This window comes from Trichoderma atroviride, chromosome 1 (genome assembly GCF_020647795.1).
Source record: "Trichoderma atroviride chromosome 1, complete sequence".
Lineage (NCBI taxonomy): Eukaryota > Fungi > Ascomycota > Sordariomycetes > Hypocreales > Hypocreaceae > Trichoderma > Trichoderma atroviride.
In genome coordinates this window covers 3,333,856-3,358,244 of record NC_089400.1, presented here as the reverse complement: position 1 = coordinate 3,358,244, position 24,389 = coordinate 3,333,856, and the positions used below count along the sequence as shown (strand labels likewise).

General features: G+C 31.1%; 1 protein-coding gene across 1 annotated transcript; it reads left to right on the top strand.

The window, feature by feature from the left end:
* Window positions 1–1,158: 1,158 nt before the first annotated feature.
* On the top strand, window positions 1,159–5,371 carry TrAtP1_001202 (uncharacterized protein). Its single transcript, XM_066110890.1, has 3 exons — window positions 1,159–2,343; window positions 2,420–4,749; window positions 4,815–5,371. Exons 1-3 carry the CDS (start codon window positions 1,986–1,988, stop codon window positions 4,956–4,958), a joined length of 2,832 nt encoding a protein of 943 aa, XP_065966963.1. The 5' UTR covers window positions 1,159–1,985; the 3' UTR covers window positions 4,959–5,371.
* The last annotated feature ends 19,018 nt before the right edge of the window (window positions 5,372–24,389 follow it).

Genomic DNA, 24,389 nt, shown 5'->3' with positions numbered 1-24,389 from the left:
CGCCCTGTTCTTCGCCCATCTGGTTGGGGGCAGCCAGCACCAGCCCAAACCGTGGCGCCACTTGGGCCGACCCCATACTCGCCGCATGGCCCCCCCTGCACCATTTCCAGAAGTGTCTAGAGTGGCTGGACGCTTTGGGAAAGGCCTCCGACTTGCCATCTTGCTGAGCTCAGGTCCGAGGGCGCGGCTGATGGACGGTTGGAGCAGCAGCCACTGCCCACAAAGAGGCTGGCCGGTCTGGCACCAGCGTCAGGTCCAGGCCGCCTAAGCAGTAAATGGCCGCCGGGATGCCGCCAAAGGGCCTGCCGTCGACTCGGCTTGGACTCGACTTGGACTCGACTTGGCTACTAGCCAACCCCGCATAATCGTTCGCTGCTGAAACCGGCCCTTACCACCGGCAATAAGTCTTCGATACGCGTGGAGGCGTGTGGGAGAGCCAGTTAATGCATGTACCTGGAACCGGGAGGGCTCTGACAGGCCCCTGCGAGTTGCCCGACAAATTAGCATCGGAAAATACGACGGAGGGACGCGGCTCTCTCCACGAAACGGCATGTGTCGATTCGCCGACTCGAGACGCTGGGCAGAAAAAAAAATGTTCCGTTCTTCATCTCAACGTTGGTCGTGCGGCGGCGGAAACGTGGATTGGTAGCTTTGCTCTGCATGGATTGATTGCCGCTCCCAGGCCTTTCCCTGTCGCCCCAATCAATCTATTCCACGGCCAGCCACAGCCGTGTCGTTGCAGAAACGGCCGCCTCGTGGCGACAACGCCCTCTACAGTACAGGGCATGTGTGCTGCTGTTATTGCTGTTATTGCTATTGCTGCTATTGCTGCTGCTGCTACAAGTACTTACTGTACCTTGTATACCGCTGCCTCTGCCTCCACCCCCCTACTTGGATCGTTGATGTGGCGTGCCCGAGAACCATGGGACGAGCCTCTCCAACTGCTGAGGCGGAAACACCTGCTGGCAGCAGCAGCAATGTGATGATGCTAGGAACTACTAGTATCTCCGAAATTCCCTTAGCTATACAATAGCAAATCGCCCTAAGGACGCGCTCCAATGGAAAACGCATTACGCACCCCAGCGTCTCCACTTGCAAGTCCACCTCCACAAGCTGCTCCATCGCCGTCCTATTCTCCAGCCATCCATGACCATCACTTGGCCACCCTCTCCGCCTCCACACCATCGACGGCTTGCCATGCCTGCCCACCCTGGCCTGGCGAGGTCTCTTCTGGAGACTGGCTTGACTGGGGCCCTCACAAGGCTTGTCTGATGGAGGCCGATGCATGGAGCGAGCAGCAATAAAAATTGAGAAGCGTCCCCATATATTGCCTTGATGATGGAGCTCTGTTGTCGTGTTTTTTAACAAACACCCCCCCAGTCTCTGTCATCGCCACGACTTCTCACGCTGCATCGCTTTTGTTTGTGTGATTGCTGGTGATCTTTTGCGATTACTGGGCGGCAGGCGAGCAGCTTGTGAATGTGCTCACGATAGGGATTTTTTTTTAAAGCTGCCTTTTCCCCTTTTCCCCTCTTTATACCCTCGCAATCACCTAGTGAGAGCTGTCGTCTTCCTTTTCTCTTCCTTTTGGCGGGTCAAAGTTTCGTCAAGAGACTGATTGCTGCCGGAATATCTCACTTTTTGAAGCATGTCGATCTAGCGAGCAGCATTCACCTCATTCCAACACTCTCCTTTGAAAGCCTGCTTTGTGGCAGCGGCAGAGCCTGGTGCAAATCTTATTTTTGCCGTGATTTGCTCTATTTGACGGCTACATACTCCTCCAACGCGTGCCCATCTCACGGATAAAGCCGCAACAACAGCAACCGCAGCTCACGTTTCCAAGCGGCCATCATTTCAGAAGCATATCGGATTGAACCATTTCCGTCTTGCTTTTGATCCCCTCTTCCTCGTCTCCCTTACTCGCCCCAACAGTAGCTTGAAAAGCCTTACATACGTTTACCTCCATCAAGCAACAAGACGCCATCATGTTGTCGAATCCGCTCCGCCGCTATTCAGCCTATCCCGACATCTCCTCGGCATCCTTTGACGCCAATTATCATGCGTCTCAAGCTCACCTCCACTCGATAAACGTCAACACGTTTAACAACAACCACCCCTATCCTATCCAACATCTCTCGCAACATGCTGAGCTTTCAAATGCGCGTATGCTGAGGTCCAACCCCCCTCAGCCAAAGCAGCAACGGCAGGGCTCACTCGTTGCAGGGAGAAAGAATTCGACGGGGACTGCCGGTCCAATTAGAAGGAGAATCAGTCGAGCTTGTGATCAATGCAACCAGCTGCGTACTAAATGCGACGGCTTGCACCCCTGTGCTCACTGCATAGGTACGGGCTTCTCTCTCCCATACCCCGAGGCAATGCCTCTCTATCCAGGGACATTGGTATGCTGACCATTTGCCAGAATTCGGCCTTAGCTGCGAGTACATCCGAGAGCGGAAGAAGCGAGGCAAGGCATCGCGCAAGGACATTGCTGCTCAGCAGGCCGCGGCCGCGGCTGCGTCAGGATCACAGCATCCCGGCCAAGTTCAGGACAGCCAAGACGAGCAGCACCATCGCAAGCTGTCCCGTCATCAGAGTGAGTCTTCACGCGGCAGCGCTGATCTACCGCAAGCTGCCCACGACCCACCTCACGGCCATATCGAAGGCTCTGTCAGCTCCTTCAGCGACAACGGACTGTCGCAGCACCCTGCAATGGGCGCAATGGAAGGCCTTGAAGAGCATCATGGTCACGTTGGAGTTGACCCTGCCCTGGGAAGAAGTCAACTGGAAACGTCGTCGGCAATGGGGCTGGGTGCGTATGGCGAAGTACACCCTAGCTATGATAGCCCTGGTATCAATGGCCATGTCATGGTCGCCCAGCCGTATGGCGCTCCGCCGACTACCATGCCCGGCTACTCTGGCATCAACTATGCTACACAAGCCCAGAGCCCAGCAACCTATAGCAGCGATGGAAACTTCCGTCTCGGCGCCGGCCACATTCACGAGTATCCTCTGGCCAATGGGAGCTCACCTTCATGGGGTGTTTCTCTGGCTTCTCCTGGCGGCCAGTTCCAGCTCCAGCTGTCGCAGCCCATGTTCAAGCAAAGCGACCTGCGATATCCTGTCCTTGAGCCTCTGCTGCCTCACCTGGGGAACATCCTCCCCCTTTCGCTGGCATGCGATCTGATCGACATGTACTTCTCCTCTTCATCATCGGCACAAATGCATCCCATGTCTCCTTATGTTCTAGGATACGTGTTCCGAAAGCGCGCCTTTCTGCATCCTACCAACCCAAGGAGGTGCCAGCCCGCGCTGCTTGCGAGCATGCTGTGGGTAGCAGCGCAGACTAGCGAGGCGTCTTTCTTGACAAGCCTGCCTTCTGCGAGAAGCAAAGTCTGCAAGAAACTACTCGAGTTGACCGTTGGACTTCTTCAACCTTTGATCCACACGGGCACAAACAGCCCATCGCCCAAGACCAGCCCCGTTGTTGGCCCGGCCGCTCTAGGTGGCCTTGGTGTTGCCATGCCGGGTTCAATGAACCTGGATTCTTTAGCTGGCGAAACGGGTGCTTTTGGAGCCATTGGAAGCCTCGACGACGTCATCACATATGTGCACCTCGCAACAGTCATTTCGGCTAGCGAGTACAAGGGCGCCAGTCTTCGGTGGTGGGGTGCAGCATGGTCTCTTGCCAGAGAGCTCAAGCTTGGCCGTGAACTGCCAGTCGGCAATCCACCTGCCAGCCAAGAGGACGGCGAGGCCACCAGCGAAGACGTGGATGAGCACGACTTGAACAGAAACAACACTCGCTTCGTCACAGAAGAGGAGCGTGAGGAGCGGCGACGGGCGTGGTGGCTTGTTTACATCGTTGACAGGCACTTGGCGCTCTGCTACAACCGCCCCCTATTCCTCCTTGACAGCGAGTGCAGTGATCTTTACCACCCAATGGACGACATCAAGTGGCAAGCGGGTCAGTTCCGAAGCTACGATGGCGGTAACATTGACAGCTCCATGACGGACGAGTTTGGCGACAGCCCTCGTGCTGCCCGCGGAGCACACTACGAGTGCCGTGGCCGTAGCATCTATGGCTACTTCTTGTCCTTGATGACGATCCTAGGCGAGATTGTTGATGTCCATCACGCCAAGAGCCACCCACGTTTTGGGGTTGGGTTTCGCTCTGCGCGTGATTGGGACGAGCAAGTCGCAGAGATTTCTCGCCACCTAGACATGTATGAGGAAAGCCTCAAGAGGTTTGAGGGCAAGCATCTGCCAATGTCATCAAAGGACAAGGAGCAGCACGAGATTCACGAAAGCGGAGGCGCAATAGATATGCAGTCTCCACTCTCGGTGCGAACAAACGCATCCAGCCGCATGACGGAGAGCGAGATCCAGGCAAGCATCGTGGTGGCCTACAGTACCCACGTCATGCATGTTCTGCACATACTCCTCGCGGACAAATGGGACCCAATCAATCTTCTTGATGACGACGACCTGTGGATTTCGTCGGAAGGCTTTGTCACGGCAACGAGCCACGCAGTATCAGCGGCAGAGGCCATCAACCAAATTCTCGAATTCGACCCCGGCTTGGAGTTTATGCCGTTCTTCTACGGAGTCTATCTCTTGCAAGGATCCTTCCTTCTCCTCTTGATTGCCGACAAGCTGCAAGCCGAAGCCTCTCCAAGCGTCATTAAGGCGTGTGAGACAATTGTACGAGCACACGAAGCCTGTGTGGTGACTCTTAGCACGGAGTATCAGGTAAGTCGACAATCTTTGAGAGCGTCCATTGGAATTGCTGTGCAAAAAACTAACAGATGAATCAGCGAAACTTTAGCAAAGTCATGCGAAGCGCACTTGCTTTGATTCGAGGCCGCGTACCAGAAGACCTTGCTGAGCAGCAGCAGCGACGGCGCGAGCTTCTTGGATTATACCGATGGACAGGTAACGGAACTGGCCTGGCCCTTTGAAGGGCGGCTGAATGGTATCGAGGGTACATGAAAGGGGGGACACACACACACACACACTCACACGCATACACAAAAAAAGGAAAAGAAAAAAAAAGGTGGCCAAAAAAAGGTGGCCATCCGTTGCAAATATTGCAGCATCACAACAGTCGACAAAGATGGTTTCTAGTTGACTCTAGTTTTAATTGTTCAGGTTAGGTTTATTGGCTTTGTATGGTGTTGGACAAGGCTTGAATGCCTTGGATATTTTGACGACATGGAACAGGGTGGACAATCTAAGCGAACTAAGGCGTCGGATCAGGATGGAAAGTTTTACGAGCGGCATTAATGGTTATGACGGAAAAGATATCCCTGTGATTATGTATAAGGCTGGCATTTTGTCTAGGATGACGTGTGCTCTGTATAATGGTATGGCTTTTCTTTGGTGTAGCGTTTGGCTATTTTATCTGAGTGTATGAATATAAAAGAGTCCTCCTATTTGCACTGTAGAAGATTCCTATTTGAACCGTAGTGGTCTATGCCTGTACTAAAATTCCTATGCCCACACCACTGTTTCTATGACTACACACTTATTTATAGTGTGAACTTATGGGTTACGCTGTAGTGCACATAATAACACCATGACTTTATTAATTAACAGTTTTTTTTCATCTGTATTCTTAATTATCGCAACTTTTAATGTTCTTAGCATTAAGATTGTATTTTTTAATGGATTTTCCTTTAGGCGGCGCAAAGGCAGCAGAGGCAGTAGAGGAAGCTGGGGTAGCAAAAGCGGCGGCGGTAGAGGAGAACTTCTTTAATAAAGTTAACTTTAATATTATAGAGTAGCTGGCTTTTTACTAATTTAATAATAAAGATAATAAGGACCTAGCTATAATACCTTAAGACAAGACTCTATTACTGCCGCCTTTATATAATAAGCAGGTATTAATACCACTGCCCTCTTATATAACAGTAGCTTTATAATAACCTCTAGAAGTTATAGAGTTGCTAAACAAGGCCATAGAGGTTATAGAGTTATTAAATAAAGCCATAGAGCAACCTCTAGAGTATCTCTTTCCTATCCCACTGCTGTTAGCATTATATAACTTATTTAATAAGCTCTTTATATTCCTATAAACCTTTTATTATAATAATAGCCTTGCCCTTTATACTAAGCGCAGCTTTAACCCCCAGGTTATTAACAGGGAGAAAGTCCTAATATACTAGGCCCTTATCTATAACTACACCAGCAGCCAAGCTTTATTAAGCACTAGAATTTAATAAAGTTTAACTTAAAGAATAGGCTATCCCTATAAGATTACAGCCTTGGCTATTAGACAGGTGTCATAACCCAACAACACTTGGTCGCACCAGCAGGCCTTGGAAAGGATATACTATATTCTAAACAACCAACCAGAAGGAAGTAATTACTATACTACAAGTAATTACTCCTGCGCTTACTAACACTATCCTAGTAATCACTATAGTAATTACCACTATAACTATAATTACATATAAATAGACTAGATATATAAGTTTACTTTTTTATACTTATTTAGATAACTTAGATAGCTAGTTGTTAATATAAAATTAAGATTGTAATACGCTTTGCACTTCTACTATTTGGTGATATTATTTATTATTACCTATATTACCTATTAGGTTTCCTAACTGCTTTACTAATATAAACCTAAAATTATTTACTAGGTTTATCTCTTAGGAATCTACCCTATACTAATTATTTAGTGTATAGTTTATTATATATTAATAACTCTTGTTTAAATAGTTATTAGACCTTATAGGTAATATAGAAAAAAAGATTATAAATATTAACCTTTAATATCCCTAAATATAATACTAATTATAAAAGTTAAGCTTTAAGTAATTACTAGTTAAATAGTATTATTAAATTTAAAGATATATTAGTAAAGATAGCTTATAATTAGTAAAATATTTTAATAAAAGCTTTTAAATAAGAATATAAATAATATAAGTAATAAAAATAAAGCGCTAGAACTTGCATAAAAAACATAAAATATATAATCTAAGACTTATATATATAATAGTAAGCGGATTAATAAACTATTAATAACCTATAATAATAACTTAGTAACTTACTAGGGGTAGCTCCCTAGGTGGCATCTATTATAGCACTTATAGTAGCACTAGCTATTCCTATAAATAATAAACTAGAACTAGAAAAAGTCTTAAAAATTAAATAACTAAAGAAGTTTAATAAAGATATTACTAAACTTTACTAATTTCTTAATAAATTATAAACCTACTTTAAGTATTACTATTTAAAGATATTCCTAGAAGATAATTTAAATAAAAGAATCTAATATATAGGAATATATATTAAAAATATAGCAGCTAATTAATTTAAGATACTCTTTAAAGATAAGAAGAATAATCTAGCTTAGTAAAGTGAACTTATAAAGAAAGTCTTTAAGGGTTATAAAAACCTTAAAAAATAACTAAAAAGATCCTTTAGAATTACTAATAAAGCTTAAGAAGCAGAAAAGAAACTTTAAAACCTTAAACAAAAAGGACTATATTATAAACACACTTTAACCTTTATTTAACTACTTAGCAAGGTTAATTAAACTAAGGAATTAAAAAAGGAAATATACTATTATAATCTAAAGTTAAAAGTTAAAAATAAAATCTATAAAACTAACTAATAAAAAACCATATTTACTATATTCACCTAAGAAGCTATTGTAATTAATAACTAATAATAGGAATAAAAGCAGGAATAAAGGGATAAGAAAAACAGCTAGACTACTAGACATTAACCACAGGCTAACTAAGGGAAAAAAACAAGAAAACTATATTACTAAAAATAATAAAACTTAACTAGGAAGAATAAATATTAACACCTTAAACCACAGGAAGTTTAATAAAACCTATAACACTTACAGTAAGAAAGGCTATAAGAAAGTAGACTGCTAATCTAAGATAACCTATATATTCTATAGCAAAAAGGGCTATAATAAAAGCTATTATTATACTAAGAAAAATAAAAAAAAACCTAAAACTACTAAAAATAAGATCCAGGTAGACACTATTATAAAAGTACCCTATAACTACCTTAGCTGGACAGCTTATTATAATAATTTATATCTTATATATAAAAGCAGTAAGGAAGGATCTGGATACTACCTAAAGAAGCTATAAGCTAGAAAAACTTATAAGACTATAATAATTAATACCCTTAACTTTTATAAGAAATTAAGATATAAAGACTATAGCTTAATAAAACCCTATTCCACTTATATACTTTATAAATATATATCTTATGGCTTATGGGATATTAATTATATATATAAAAACTATAAGAAAAATAAAAATAGTAAATTAAACTTAAATAAAGAATATAGCTAATATAATATTATAGCCTAGTAATATGCCCTAGGATGCTAGAGATATATGCATAAAGACTTTAAAAGTAAACTCTTATGCCACCTATATAATCTAATAAGCCCTGATTACAAAAGGAACACACTCCTTTATAACCTAAAATACAAAAACTATAAACCTTACTAAAAGAGAAAGTATATTATAAATCCTTATATTTATAAATATAAGCTTTGCAGTACCGCAGACTATAACTATAATTACAAGGGATACTTAACTTACAGCTTATAAGACTTAAACTATAATTGCAATAAGATTCTTAACACACTAGTTAAGGAACATAAACAATAAGAAAAATAATACTAATACCTAGAGGAACACCCCCTAGTATAAATAAACCTCCTAATATTTACTAAAATTAATATTTTTAATATATATAATTATATTATCTTACTATAATCCTATACCCTATTAAGGACTAGACTTATAAAAGAATATAAATTTAATAAAGAATATAAGAAAAAGAATTACAAATACTATAATAAGCTATACTATAGATTATATATATATAATAAAATTAATAAATAGTATAATAACCTATAAATATATTATTAACCTACTAAATATTAGAAAACCCACTTTCTAAACTATAAGAAATAATATTATAAAAAATATATAATAAAATAATAATAATATTACTAAGTAATAAGGAAGCTAAGGTTAAAAGATTATAACCTAGAAAGTTACTATAAAACCCAAGAAGAATATAAGGGACTTATTAAAAGATACTACTATATAATCTAAGAATAAAACCAAGAGTTAAAATGCTAATAGTATATAAAATACTAGACTATTACCTAGGACTAAACCCATTTAAATAGCATCCAGATTAACTTAATTAAACGTAATAATAAGAAATTATTAGTTAAAGGGTATATTAACTAACATCTAGTAATAACTTATATAAATAGTAGTGCGGATTATAACCTTATTACTCCTTAAATAGTAGAACTACTTAAACTACTATACACTAAGAAAAAACAACCTATATATATATCTAGTATTACCACACCTTATACTAAGATAATAATTAACTATAAGACTAATTATCTTTTAATTATAATTACTAGTTATACTAAGACTATTAAGTTTAATATTATGCCTTTTTATAACTATAATATTTTACTTAGACACCTATAGTTAAAATAAGGTAACCCACTAATTAACTAGAAAATAAAATAAATACTTTAAGAAGAAAATATTACTTAGGAGCTATAACTAAGCTATAGAGAGGGTAATAAAGGCAAAGACATGCTTATAAACCTAAAAATAAAATCTTATATGTAATAAAATTAAGAAAAGTTAAAAAAAATAGAAGAAAAAATAAAACCTAAGAGAAAGGTTAAATTTAATATAGAAAAATTACTAATACTACTATAGTATAACTATAAAAGAGTTAAAGAAGAATAAGTATATATTAACTAAGTTATTATATAAGTTAAAATAGAATTATAAGCTTTAAATAAAGTATTATTAAAAGTAAAAGAAAAAGAGAAAAATAAAGAACTAAAAGATATTCTCTAGAAAGCACCTTAATAATACTAAAGGAAATATAAGAAACTGTTTAATTTAACATTAGAAATAGTATAACTACTCCACTTATAATAAGATTACTATATAAATCTTATAAATAGGAAAATAATAAAGTTCTTTTTAATTTATAACCTTAGTAAAGTAAAACTTAAAATACTTTAGAAATAGCTATAAAAATAACTAGAAAAAGAATATATTAGACTATTTACCTTATAAGCTAAATACCCTATTATATTTATACTAAAAAAAAATAGGAAACTTAAACTAGTTATTAATTATTAATAGCTAAATAAGATTACTATTAAAAATTAAACCCTATTACTATTAATTATAGAAATTTAAGACTACTTAACTAGTGTAAATTAGTTTATTACCTTAGACCTTAAGGGAGTATATAACCTAATTTACATTTATAAAAAAGAATAAATAGAAAATAGTATTTAGAATATGCTATAGATTATTTAAATGCTTAGTAATGCCATTTAGGCTAATTAACGCACTAATAACCTTTTAATAAATAATTAATTATATATTATAAATATATATTAATAACTTTATAATTATATATCTTAATAATATTTTTATCTTCTTAAAAACCCTTAAAGAACACAAGAAACACATTTATAAGGTACTATAAACACTATAAGACGCTAATCTATTAGTAAAGCTTAAAAAATACAGCTTCTATGTCTAAGAAGTTAAATTCCTAGAACACCTAATCTTACTAAGATAAGTCTAAATAAATCTTAATAAGCTTAAAGTAATCTAGGAATAAAAACTACTAAAAACCTAAAAAGGAATATAAAGCTTCTTAGGCTTAGTAAACTACTACTAAAGGTTTATTAAAAATTATAGTAAAATTACTAAATTACTTACTAATACCACTTAACTTAAAAAAAATAAAAAAAGGCAAGAAAAAACTAAAAGATAAGAAACTTATATATAAACTAGAAATAAAAGCAGTATTTAAATAACTTAAAAACACACTCCTTAGTGAACCTATACTTATTATATATAATTCTAATAAACTATTAGAGATTAAGACTAACTTATTAAACTTTACTATTAAAAGAGTACTAATTTAAAAAGATAAAAATAAGAAAAACCATTTAGTAGTATTCTTTTTACAAAAGCTATATAAACTAAAACTAAGATATCCCATCTATAATAAGGAATTTATAGTAGTTCTTAAAGCATTTAAAGAATAGTAATACTATTACTTAGGAAGTAAGTACAAGGTTAAGGTCCACACTAACTACCGTAATATTATATACTTTACTAAAACTTAAAAGCTTTTTATATACTAGACCTGCTACTTTAAGATACTCTTAAACTTTAATTATAAACTTATTTACTATAAAGGCACTGCTAATAAATAAGTAGATGCCTTAAGCTAAAAAAAGGAATATTTTAAAGAAACTCTAGAAATTAAAGCCTAAATTCTAAGAAAAAATCATAAAGGTAACTATAAATAAATATAAATTAACACTCTATTTATTATAAAAGAATATAACCTTATCCTTAATAAAATTAGAGAATAATTTAAAGGACTATAATTAAATAACCTTATATAAAAAGACTTTTTAGAAAATATTACTATAAAAAATAATCTACTAATATAGGAAAATAAAAAAATCTAAATACTAGAGGAATTACAGCTAGAAGTAATCTAAGACTTATATTAAAGCATAATTACAGCAGCCTATAAAAGCCTTAAGATAATATACAACCACATAACCTACTATTACAGGTTCATAGGACTAAAGAAAATCATTAAAGAAGTCCTTAACAAATATAACATATATAAGAAAATAAAAAATAAAAGGCATTAATTATATAAAAAACTATAACTAATCCTAGTTCTAAAAAGAAACTAGTATACTATTATATTTAACTATATTACTAACTTACCTAAGTTAAAAAACCTATTAATAAAAAAACACTTTAACAGTATCTTTATTATTATAAATAAACTCTCTAAGTAAGTATATTTCTTACTATATAAGAAGATATATAATATTAAAAACTTAGTATATTTTTATATAAGATATATATTTACTAAATATAGAATACTAAAAGAAATTATATTAGACAAAGAAAGCACCTTTGCATCTAAATTCTAGTAAGAACTAATAGCTAAACTTAAAACCTATCATAAGCTAAGTATAGTATTCTACCTATAGATAAATAAATAAACAGAATAAATAAATTAAGTTATTAAAGCATATTTATAATACTATATTAACCTTTAATAAAATAACTAAGTTAAAATACTACTAATTGCTTAAATGTAATATAATAGCTCTACTATAAAAACCATAGGAGTTATACTATTTTACACTAACTATAGGTTCACACTAGAAGCATATAGACCACTATGCAATAGCCCTAATGCGGATAATATATAAATTCTTATAAAAAATATAATCTAATTATAAAAAGAACTTAAAACTTAACTTAAATTCTTTAGGTAATATATAAAAAAATACATAAATTATATAAGAATTAAGGGATTAACCCTTTAGGAGGGAGATATAGTTTACCTACTATAATATTTATATAATAAAAAACTACTAAATATTAAAATAAATAAGCTAAGTAATAAACTAGATTTCAGGAAACTTAAATTATTTAAAATTCTAAAGAAAATCAGTAAAGTTAACTATAAGCTAGACTTACCTAATAATATAAGATTAAAAACAGCTATCTTTTATATATTACTACTTAAAAAAGCACTAGTAAATAAAAAAATAAGTAAACCTATTATAAATAAAATAATAGTCTAAGATATTAAAAAAAGAATATAAAATTAAAAAAATACTTACTATATACTAAAACCTAGAAATAAATAACATAAAGTACCTAGTTAAGTAAAAGGAATACCTAGAAACAGAAAACTTATAGGAACCTAAAGAAAACTTTAATTCTTATACGCTAATAATAAAGTTTCTCTAGTCTCTAGGAATAATAAAAAAGGGTTAAGTAAGAAATTAAAATTAAGAAGATCTACCCCCTAGTAGTTTTACACAACAGAAAGAACCTTTAACTCCTGCCGCTTAATATCCTTAAGCTTATCTAATAAGCTTAAGCTATACTACATTATTTCCTTACCCTTAGTATAAAGCTACTATTTCTAATAATATAACTACTCTAGATAATCTAAAGCCTTATCTATTTTAGCCTAAGCCTTATAAAAAGCCTTATAATATTATAATAATAAAAGTTTAGCTAACTCCTTAGCTAAATCTAAATAATAAGACTTTAAAATAATATAGAATACTATAAATTAGCATAAAACTCTATTATAATAAAAACAAGAACTTATAAGAATTAAGAGCTACTCCTTAACTATTACATAAGTAACTAGCCCTTACATATTTACTATACTTTAAAAAATAATACTCCGCTATCTAATAGCAAAGCCCCCTAAATAAATAATAAGAATAAGGCATAATATTAAAACCCTTAATAGTAATTAAATCTGCTAAATAATAATAATAAAGGGTTAAAAGGGAAGCTAAAAAAAGAAGGTTAAATATTATATTAATAAGAATTTAAAAAAGAAAGAAGGGAAACGCACTAACAGGAATAAAACAACCTAGTTATAGGCCTTAAGGGCAAGACTAATAAGAAGAGAGCATTATATCATAACCTAATAACACTTAGTTACACTAGCAGGCCTTAGAAAAAATATACTATATTCTAAATAACTAACTAAAAGAAAGTAATTACTATATTATAAGTAATTACTCCTGCGCTTACTAACACTATCCCAGTAATTACTATAGTAATTACTACTATAACTATAATTATATATAAATAAACTAAATATATAAGTTTACTTCTTTATACTTATTTAAATAACTTAAATAGCTAGTTATTAACATAGAATTAAGATTATAATACGCTTTACACTTTTACTATCTAGTAATATTATTTACTATTGCTTATATTACCTATTAGGTTTCCTAACTACTCCACTAACATAAACCCAGAATTATCTACTAGGTTTATCTCTTGGGAATCTACCCTATACTAACTATCTAGTGTACAGTTTGTCACAACAGGCTAACTAAAAGTAGTCCTATTATATAAACTATAAAGATTATAATTACCCATTAACCTTTAACCTATTAGCTTATATAATACATTAGTGATAAATGCTTCCTTAGTAGTAATAGGAGAGAGACCTAGTAAGGCACTAAGCCCTACTAGCCAGGGAGATAGCCTAGATCCTTTAGGAAAGCACCAGCGAGCCTATATTCTTTTATTAGTTAGATATTTATAATAATAAACAGAGAATTTAAATTAAGGCACTTAATAGCTTATTAGTAACCTAGGCTTAGATTAGAGAGCTTAAGAAGGGCAACCTATGCTACTATATTAAGCTGGATAATAATAATAAAGTCCAGGGAGTCTTATGGACCTACAAGTAGTTAGAGATAATATAATTACAGTTCCCTAAGGTCCTAGGGATTAATAATATATATAAAACTAACTGCTTTAGTATATATCTCTTTAAAGTTATTAGTATTACTAACTAAAAGTCTATAGCTAACTTTACCTTTAGCCTAATTAATATAAAGAAAGAAGATAAATACTAGTGGCTTTATAAGAAGCTAAAGGCAATCCAGCAGGATTTTTATATCCTAGCGCCTTTTGTGATTATTATAAATAAAGAAAATGCGCTTAAAAACGCGCTTAAGGATGTTTTTCCTTAGTTATAGCAGCAGCTATATATTTATTATATTAACACTAACATATAGGCCAAGATCCATATTTACTAAAAGGGTAACAGTAATAATAAAAAAGAGGGTAATGTCATGACCCAACAACTTATGGTTATGATAAATGAACCTACAGGGTATATGCAACAGAGAAACCTTTAGCTGGTGTAACTAATTAGGATTATGTTCACTTTAAGGAAGTAAACACTAGTAAATAGATTCCTAATATAGAGGATGTTTACTTTGGAAAAGTAAATACTAGTGAATAATAGAATATATATACACTTCTTATACTTACTTAAAGATAGTTTTAAATAGCTAGTTGTTAATATAGAATTAAGATTATAATATGCTTTATACTTCTACTATCTAGTGATATTATTTACTATTACCTATATTACTTATTAAGTTTCCTAATTACTTTACTAATATAAACCTGGAACTAAACTTTAGGTTTATCCCTTGGGAATCCCTTGTATTACTAACTATTTAGTGTATAGTTTATTACATATTAACAACTCTTGTTTAGACAGTTACTAGACCTTATGGGTAATATGGAAATAAGAATATAAATGCTAACTTTTAGTATCCTAGATAATAACACTAATTACAAGAGCTAAGCTTTAAGCGATTATTAGTTAAATAGTATTATTAAGTTTAAAGATATATTAGTAAAAATAGCCTATAATTAGTAAAATATCCTAATAGAAGCTCTTAAATAAGAATATAAACAGCATAAGTAATAAGAATAAAGCGCTAGAACTTATATAAAAAATATGGAATATATAATTTAAGACTTATATATGCAGTGTCTTGTAGACTAATAAACTATTATATAGTATATGTAAACTATTAATAACTTATAGTAATAGCTTAATAACCTGCTAGTAGTAAACCCTGCTATAGTACCTGCTATAGCACCTATAATAGCGCTAGTAATCCCTGTGGATAATAAACTAGAACTAGGAAAAGTCCTAAAAATTAAATAACTAGAAAAATTTAATAAAGATATTATTAAGCTTTGTTAATTTCTTAATAATCTATAAATGTATTTTAAATACTATTACCTAAAAATATTCCCTAAAGATAACTTAGAAAAAAGGATCTGGTATGCAGGAACATGCACTAAAGATATAGTAGCTAATTAGTTTAAAATACTTTTTAAGGATAAGAAAAATAACCTAGCTAACTAAAGTAAATTAATAAAGGAAGTCTTTAAGGGATATAAAAACCTTAAAGAATAACTAGAAAAATCCTTTAGAATTACTAATAAAGCCTAAGAAGTAGAAAAAAAACTTAAAACCCTTAAATAAAAGGGATTATATTATAAACACACTTTAACCTTTATTTAGCTACTTAGTAAGGTTAATTAAATAAAAGACTTAAAAAAGGAAATATATTACTATAGCCTAAAGTTAAAAGTTAAGGATAAAATTTATAAAATAGATTAATAAAAAGTCACCTTTACTACTCTTACCTAGGAAGCTATTGCAATTAATAACTAATAGTAGGAATAGAAATAAGAAAAAAAGGATAAAAAAACCAGCTAGACCACTAAGCATTAGCCTTAAGCTAACTAAGGAAAGAAATAAAAAGACTATATTACCTAAGATAATAAAACCTAACTAGGAAGAATAAACATTAATACTATTAACTATAAAAAGTTTAATAGAATCTATAACACTTATAGTAAGAAAGGCTATAAAAAAGTAAACTGCTAATCTAAGATAACCTATGGATTCTGCAGTAAGAAAGGCTATAATAAAGGCTATTGCTATACTAAAAAGAATAAAAAGAAACCTAAGACTAATAAAGATAAGATCTAGATAAATACTATTATGGAAGTACTATACGCCCACCTAAGCTAGACAGCCTGCTATAATAATTTATGTCTTATGTATAAAAGCAGTAAGGATAGATCAGGCTACTATCTAAGGAAGCTATAAGCTAAGAAAACTTATAAAACAGCAAGAATTAATACCCTTAATTTCTATAACTAAGTCCTAAGCAAAAAAGAAAACTTAGACTAGGATAAGGACTATGAGTACTATAGGGCTTGTGAACTATAATACTAATGCTAAGCTAAAAACCTTAAGCTAAGGGATATTTATAACTGTAATATTTATTATTCTTAAAACCTAGATTATAAATGTTAAGGATGCCTAGATTATAGATCCATGGAAGAATTCTAATATAGCTGCGAAGGCAAATGGCAAAGAAACATAAAAGCTATATATAAATTTTTTAAAGAAGAAGATAGACTAGCCTAAGAATACCTTAAAAAACAATATAAAATATGCAAGCGGATAGGTTATAGTTGCAAGGAACCCTTAAATAAAACCTGCAAAAATAAAATTATTTATAATAAAAGCGGAAGAATCCATAAATATAGTTTTTACACTACTAATATAAAATATTAATAATAGAGCAATACCCTTCTAGATATACACCCCTTTGCATAATATAAGAATCTTTATAAATGTAAACTTTGCGAATCCAAGGACCTTAACCACAACTGTAATAAATGCAACACCTATAGCTTATAGAACGCTTAATATAACTATAGTAAAGTTTTAGATGCCTTAGTTAAGGAATATTATTAATAAGAAGAATAATAATAGTATTTAAAGGAATACCCCCTAGTATAAAAATATTTTATTAATTATAACCTATTATATATTATTTTGCTGGAATCCTATTACCTATTAAATAATAGGCATATAAAAAAACTAAGATTTAATAAACACTGTGGAAATAATAATTAGACGCTATATAATATCTTATACTATAGAACACATGCCCTTAATAAACTTAAAGACTAGTATAAAATATAAAACTATTATTTATAAAGTTTAGAATGCTAAAAGGACTACTTCCTTAACTACAACACATAGGATTACCTAAAACACTAGTAAAAAAAGAACTAATACTATTAAATAACCTAAAGGCTAATATAAAAAGGCTATAATTTCTAAACTTATACTAGTAGGGGAAAGGAAAATAAAGCCCTAGTTAAAAGGTACTACTATATAATCTAAGACTAAAACTAAAATATAAAATGTAAATAGTGTATAAAATACTAATATATTATATAAGACTAAACCTATTTAAATAATATTTAAATCAATTTAATTAAATATAATAATAAAAAACTACTAGTTAAAGGGTATATTAACTAGTAACTAGTTATAATTTATATAGATAGTGGTGTGGATTATAACCTTATTACTCTTAACTTAATAGCTGAACTTTAGCTATTAAGCACTACTAAGAAACTATTATCCTATGTTTTAAGTATTATACACCTAGAACATAAGATAGTTATTAAATATAAGATTAATTACCTTCCCTTAATAATTGCCGGATATCTTAAGGATATTAAGTGTAATATTATAAGCCTTAACACCTGTAATATTATATTAAAATACTTATAGTTAAAATAAAGTAATTTACTAATTAACTAAAAAATAAAATAAATACTCTAGGAAAAAGATATTACCTAGGAGCTGTAACTAAGCTATAAAGAGGGCAAGGAAGGTAAAGATATGCCCCTAGACCTAAAAATAAAATCTCTAGCATAATAAAATAAAGAAAATATAAAAAAGAGAATAAAACCTAAAAGAAAAATTAAATTTAATATAGAAAAATCACTAGTACTACTATAATATAACTATAAAAAAGTTAAAGAAGAATAAGTATATATTAACTAAGTTATTATATAAGTTAAAACAGAATTATAAGCCCTAGATAAAGCATTATTAAAAGTAAAAGAAAAAAAGAAAAACAAAAAACTAAAAGATATTCTTTAAAAAGCACCTTAATAATACTAAAGGAAATATAAAAAACTATTTAGCCTAATATTAAAAATAGTATAGCTACTTTACTTATAATAGGACTACTGCATAAACCTAGTAAATGGAAAAATAATAAAGTTCTTTTTAATTTATAACCTTAATAAAGTAGAACTTAAAATACTTTAGGAATAAATATAAGAATAGCTAGAAAAAGAATATATTAGGCTATTTACTTTACCAGCTGGATACCTTATTATATTTATATTAAAGAAAAATAGGAAACTTAAACTAGTTATTAACTATAGACAGCTAAATAAGATTACTATTAAGGATTAAACCCTATTACTACTTATTACAGAAATTTAAGACCGCTTAACTAATATAAATTAGTTTACTACCTTAGACCTTAAGGGAGTGTATAATTTAATTCATATCTGTAAAGGGGATAAATAAAAAATAGCGTTTAAAACATGCTATAGATTATTTAAATATTTAGTAATATTATTTAGGCTAACTAATGTATTAGTAACTTTTTAATAAATAATTAACTATATATTATAAACATATATTAATAACTTTATAATTATATACCTTAATAATATTCTTATCTTCTTAAGAACCCTTAAAGAATATAAGAAATATATTTATTAGGTATTATAAATACTATAAGACACTAATCTACTAGTAGAACTTAAGAAATATAGTTTTTATATTTAAGAAATTAAATTCCTAGGATATTTAATCTTACTAGGATAAGTTTAAATAAACCTAGATAAGCTAAAAGTAATATAAGAATAAGAGCTACTTAATATAAGAAAGGGTATGTAAAGCTTCCTAGGTCTAGTAAACTACTATTAATAGTTTATTAGGAACTATAGTAAGATTGCTAAACCACTTATAGATGCTACTTAACTTAAAGAAAATAAAAAAAGGTAAAAAAAAATAAAAAGATAGGAAACTTATATACTAACCTAAAATAAAAGAAGTATTTAAATAACTTAAAAACATATTCCTTAGTAAACCTATACTTATTATATATAATTTTAATAAACTACTAAAGATTAAAACTAATTTATTAGACTTTACTATTAAAGGAGTACTAATATAAAAAGATAAAAATAAAAAAAATTATCTAGTAGTATTCTTCTTATAAAAACTATATAAACTAAAGTTAAGGTATCCTATTTATAATAAAGAATTTATAGTAATTCTTAAAGTATTTAAAGAATAAAAATATTATTATTTAGGAAGTAAATATAAAGTTAAAGTATATATGGATTACTATAATATTATATACTTTACTTAAACATAGAAACTCTTTATATAATAAATATAATACCTTAAGATACTCTTAAACTTTAACTATAAACTTGTTTATATTAATAGTACTGCTAATAGATAAGTAGATATATTAAGTAAAAAAGAAGAATATTTTAAAGAAATTCTAGAAATTAAAGCCTAAGTACTAAGAAAAAATAGTAATAGCAACTATAAATAAATATAGATTAATACTTTATTTATTATAAAAGAATATAACCCTATTTTTAATAAAATTAAAGAATAATTTAAAGGACTATAACTAGATAATCTTATACTAAGAGATTTTTTAGAAAATATTATTATAAAAAATAATCTATTAATATAGGAAGATAGAAAAATCTAGATACTAGAGGAATTACAGCTAGAAGTAATCTAAGACTTATATTAAAGTATAATTACAGTAGCCTATAAAGGCCTTAAAATAATATATAATTATATAACCTGCTATTATAGGTTTATAGGACTAAAGAAAATTATTAAAGAAGTCCTTAATAAATATAATATATATAAGAAAATAAAAGATAAAAGATATTAGCTATATGGGAAACTATAACTAATCCTAGTTCTAGAAAGAAACTAGTATACTATTATATTTAACTATATTATTAACTTACTTAAATTAAAAGACTTATTAATAGGAAAATACTTTAATAGTATTTTTATTATTATAAATAAATTCTTTAAATAAGTATATTTCCTACTATATAAAAAGACATATAACACTAAAAATCTAGTATATCTTTATATAAGATATATATTTACTAAATATAAAATACTAAAAGAAATTATATTAAATAAAGAAAGTACCTTTATATTTAAATTTTAATAAGAATTAATAGCTAAACTTAAAACCTATTATAAGCTAAGTATTATATTTTACCTATAGATAGATAGATAAATAAAATAAATAAATTAAGTTATTAAAGTATACTTATAATATTATATTAATCTTTAGTAAGATAACTAGGTTAAAATGCTACTAATTGCATAAATGTAATATAATAGCTTTATAATAGAAACTATAGGAGTTATACTATTTTACACTAACTATAGGTTTACATTAGAAGTCTATAGACCACCTTGTGATAAACTAAATGTGGATAATATATATATTCTTGCAGAAGATATAATTTAATTATAGGAAGAACTTAAAGTCTAACTTAAATTCTTTAAATAATACTTAAAAGAATATATAAATTATATAAGGATTAAGGGACTAACCCTTTAGAAGGGAGATATAATTTACCTACTATAATATTTATATAATAAAAAATTACTAAATATTAGAATAAATAGGCTAAGTAATAAATTAAACTTTAAAAAACTTAAACCTTTTAGGATCTTAAAGAAAATTAGTAAAGTTAACTATGAATTAGACTTACCTAATAATATACAGCTTAAAATAGCTGTCTTTTATATATTACTACTTAAAAAAGCACTAGTAGATAAAAAGATAGGTGAGCTAATTATAAATGAAATTGTTATTTAAGATATTAAGGAAGAATATAAAATTAAAAAATTAACTTGTATATAAATAAATAAAATAATAGGAGAAAGAGAATACCTTGTTAAATAGAAAGGATATAATAATAATAAAAACTTATGGGTCCTAGAACAAGAACTTAAGAGGAACGCCTAGATAATCCTGCGGGAATATTACTAGTCCCTAGGAATGGAAATAATAATAAGTTTAACTTAAAGGAGGAGAGGTTAAGTACCTTAACCCTGCTTATAAACTAAACCTTATGAAGAATCTGCGCCTTCTTATTCTAAACTTTTATAAGTTTAGCATAATACTCTTCTTCCTTATAATAATTAGCTTCTTTTATCTCCTTAGCATTTAACCTATGCCTTACTATCTTTATACTATAATTATAAAGAATACGATGAAGCTTATGTAACTGTATTAAATAACCTAATGCTTTGTTAAGCTTCTTCTGCTGCTTAACTAGAGCCTCCTCTGTAAGCTCTTCCTAGCGCTTTAAACACTTTAGCTCTTTAGTAATATAATTAATTAAAAAATTAATAATAAAAATAAAAAATAAAGGAAAAAACACTTATAACTTGATATTAGGACTTGTGAACTATTATAAGAATAACCTAAGCTATAATAATAAGTGTAATTATTAATACCTTTAATTATTATATAATGAATTTTCTTATTTAAGTACTATATATAAGGCACTACCTTAAAACTAAATAAATAAATAAAGTTTAGTTAAGAATAATAATAAGCAGTGGAATACAACTTTAATAGTGCCTTTGACTTTTTAATATAATTAGGTATAATAATAATAATAAAAGGAAGTTACTTACTTAATATAACTAAGGGCTTAGGCTTACTTATGAATAATAGGCTAGGCCTTAGGGATAAGACTAATAGGAGGGGAGTATTATATTATGACCTAATAACTTATAGTTATAATAAATGAACCTATAGGGTATATATAATAGAGAAACCTTTAGCTAGTGTAGCTAATTAGGATTGTGTTTACTTTAAGGAAGTGAATACTAGTGAATAAATTCCTAATATAGAGGATGTTTACTTTAGAAAAGTAAACACTAGTAAATAATAGGATATATATATATTTCTTATATTTACTTAAAGATAGTTTTAGATAGCTAGTTATTAATATAGAATTAAGATTGTAATATGCTTTATACTTTTACTATCTGGTGATATTATTTACTATTGCTTATATTACCTATTAAGTTTCCTAACCGCTCTGCTAATATAAACCCGGAACTAAACTCTAGGTTTATCCCTTGGGAATCCCTTGTATTACTAACTATCTAGTGTATAGTTTGTTATAGGTAAAGATAAAGAGCTTAATAAGCTTAATAATAAGCCTAATAATAAGCCTAATAATAACCTTACTGCCTAAGTGGCTACTATATAATAAGAAGCTAAAGAAGAATGCCTAGCGCTAGCCTTGCAATTAAATAATAAAAAGCTAACCTATAAGAATATATTTATTAACTAAAAGTATATTATTTATATTAATAATAAGGAAGGGTTCTAGGTGGCCTAGAATTTATTAAAAAACAAATATTATAATTAAAGGCATATCTTTTATTATATTTTAAAAAAGTATATGCCCTATTATAAGCAGTAGGCTACCTGCTTTATTAAGCAGTATTATAACTTTAGCTAGAGAATTAATAATCCTATAGAAACTACCCATAAGAATATTAAGTTATATCTCTTATCTAATATAAGTAATCTCTTTTACCTTTATATAGTAATTATCTTTATAATTAATTAAAAGAAAAAAGATTATATTTAAAACATAGCTAGGATGCAGATGTAATAGCAGCAGCGCTTTATTAGGTAACCCTAGCTTAGTAATATTACCCTAACTATTTCTTATACTGCTATTAACCTTTTTACTAAATAGTATTACCTTACTATAGCTATAATCCCTTTATGCTATAATCTAAGGCTAAAGTCCTTAAAGCCCTGCATAAAGACCTTTATATAGTAGTATAAGCTCCCCTATAGTTATATAATCTATTATAAGTTAAAAGAAGAGGAGGCGCTTTATTAGGAAGATATTTACCTGCGGTAGTAGCTAAAGAAGCCTTTAATATAATTCCTAGCTAATTTCTATAAAAATCCTACTAACCCTGCCTCCTAGGATCTTAAGGAGCCTTTTCTTTAAATATGTAATCCAGATACTATCTAGAACCTTTATAGCTAACTAAGAATTCTAAAAAATAGCAAATTACTTATCCTAATAAGCCTTAGGGCTAATAATAAAAAAGAGGGCAAGGGAGAAGAAGAGGGAGAGGGAGAGGGAGAGGCGCTGGCTTTATTACAGAAGCCGGCTTTGTTATAGGCCAGGCCTAGGGCATCTTAACGCTAACCTTATTAGCAAGCCTTAACGCGCTGTTTAAATCCCTTTGTGCAAAAAGTCCTATCTTAGTATAAAATAAAAGGCGGCGGCGCCCTCCTGTTGTTATTATTATTGCCTTAAGGCTAAGGATGAAGCCGCGCTTGCGCCAGCAGCCAAGGAAGAGGAAGAGGCAGCTATGCCTCCTTATAGTTATTAATAGCTTTATAATTGCGCCCTGCCTCGCAAAGCTCTTAACAACGCTGACTTACAGCTATTGCTGCTGCTGCCCTTGCTAATGATGTTAAAAAGGTTATCCCAGTAACCTAGCTAGCGCTAGCGACCCCTAATAAGCTAGATGAACTAGCTGGCCTATAAATATATATATATTTAATAAAGAATTATAGGAAATGCTATATTTAAATAAATTGGCTTACTTTATTTCCCTAAATAGCTTCTTTTACTTTTTTTATAATATTTTTTATTATTAGTATTAACTGCTAGTGTGCTGCACTATAATTTAGTGTGAGTATATAGCATCCTCTACTTTAGGGGGTAAACCTAGCTTGTGGCATAGACCACTACGGTTCAAATAGAGATATGCTACAGTGCAAATAGGAGGACTCATACAAAATTGCTGTATGTTTAAGCAAACGTATATAATCAAGCAAACAAAGGCGAAGGCCCGCGAGTGAAGATGAAGATGTGGGAGCAAGTTTGCTGGCTGGTGGAAATCACAATGGCAGCAATCAATGGTGTCTGCCTGTCGGTGGCTCACCGACCTGCTGTTCATCCCATGTCTGCTTGCATGTTTGCTCGCTTCAT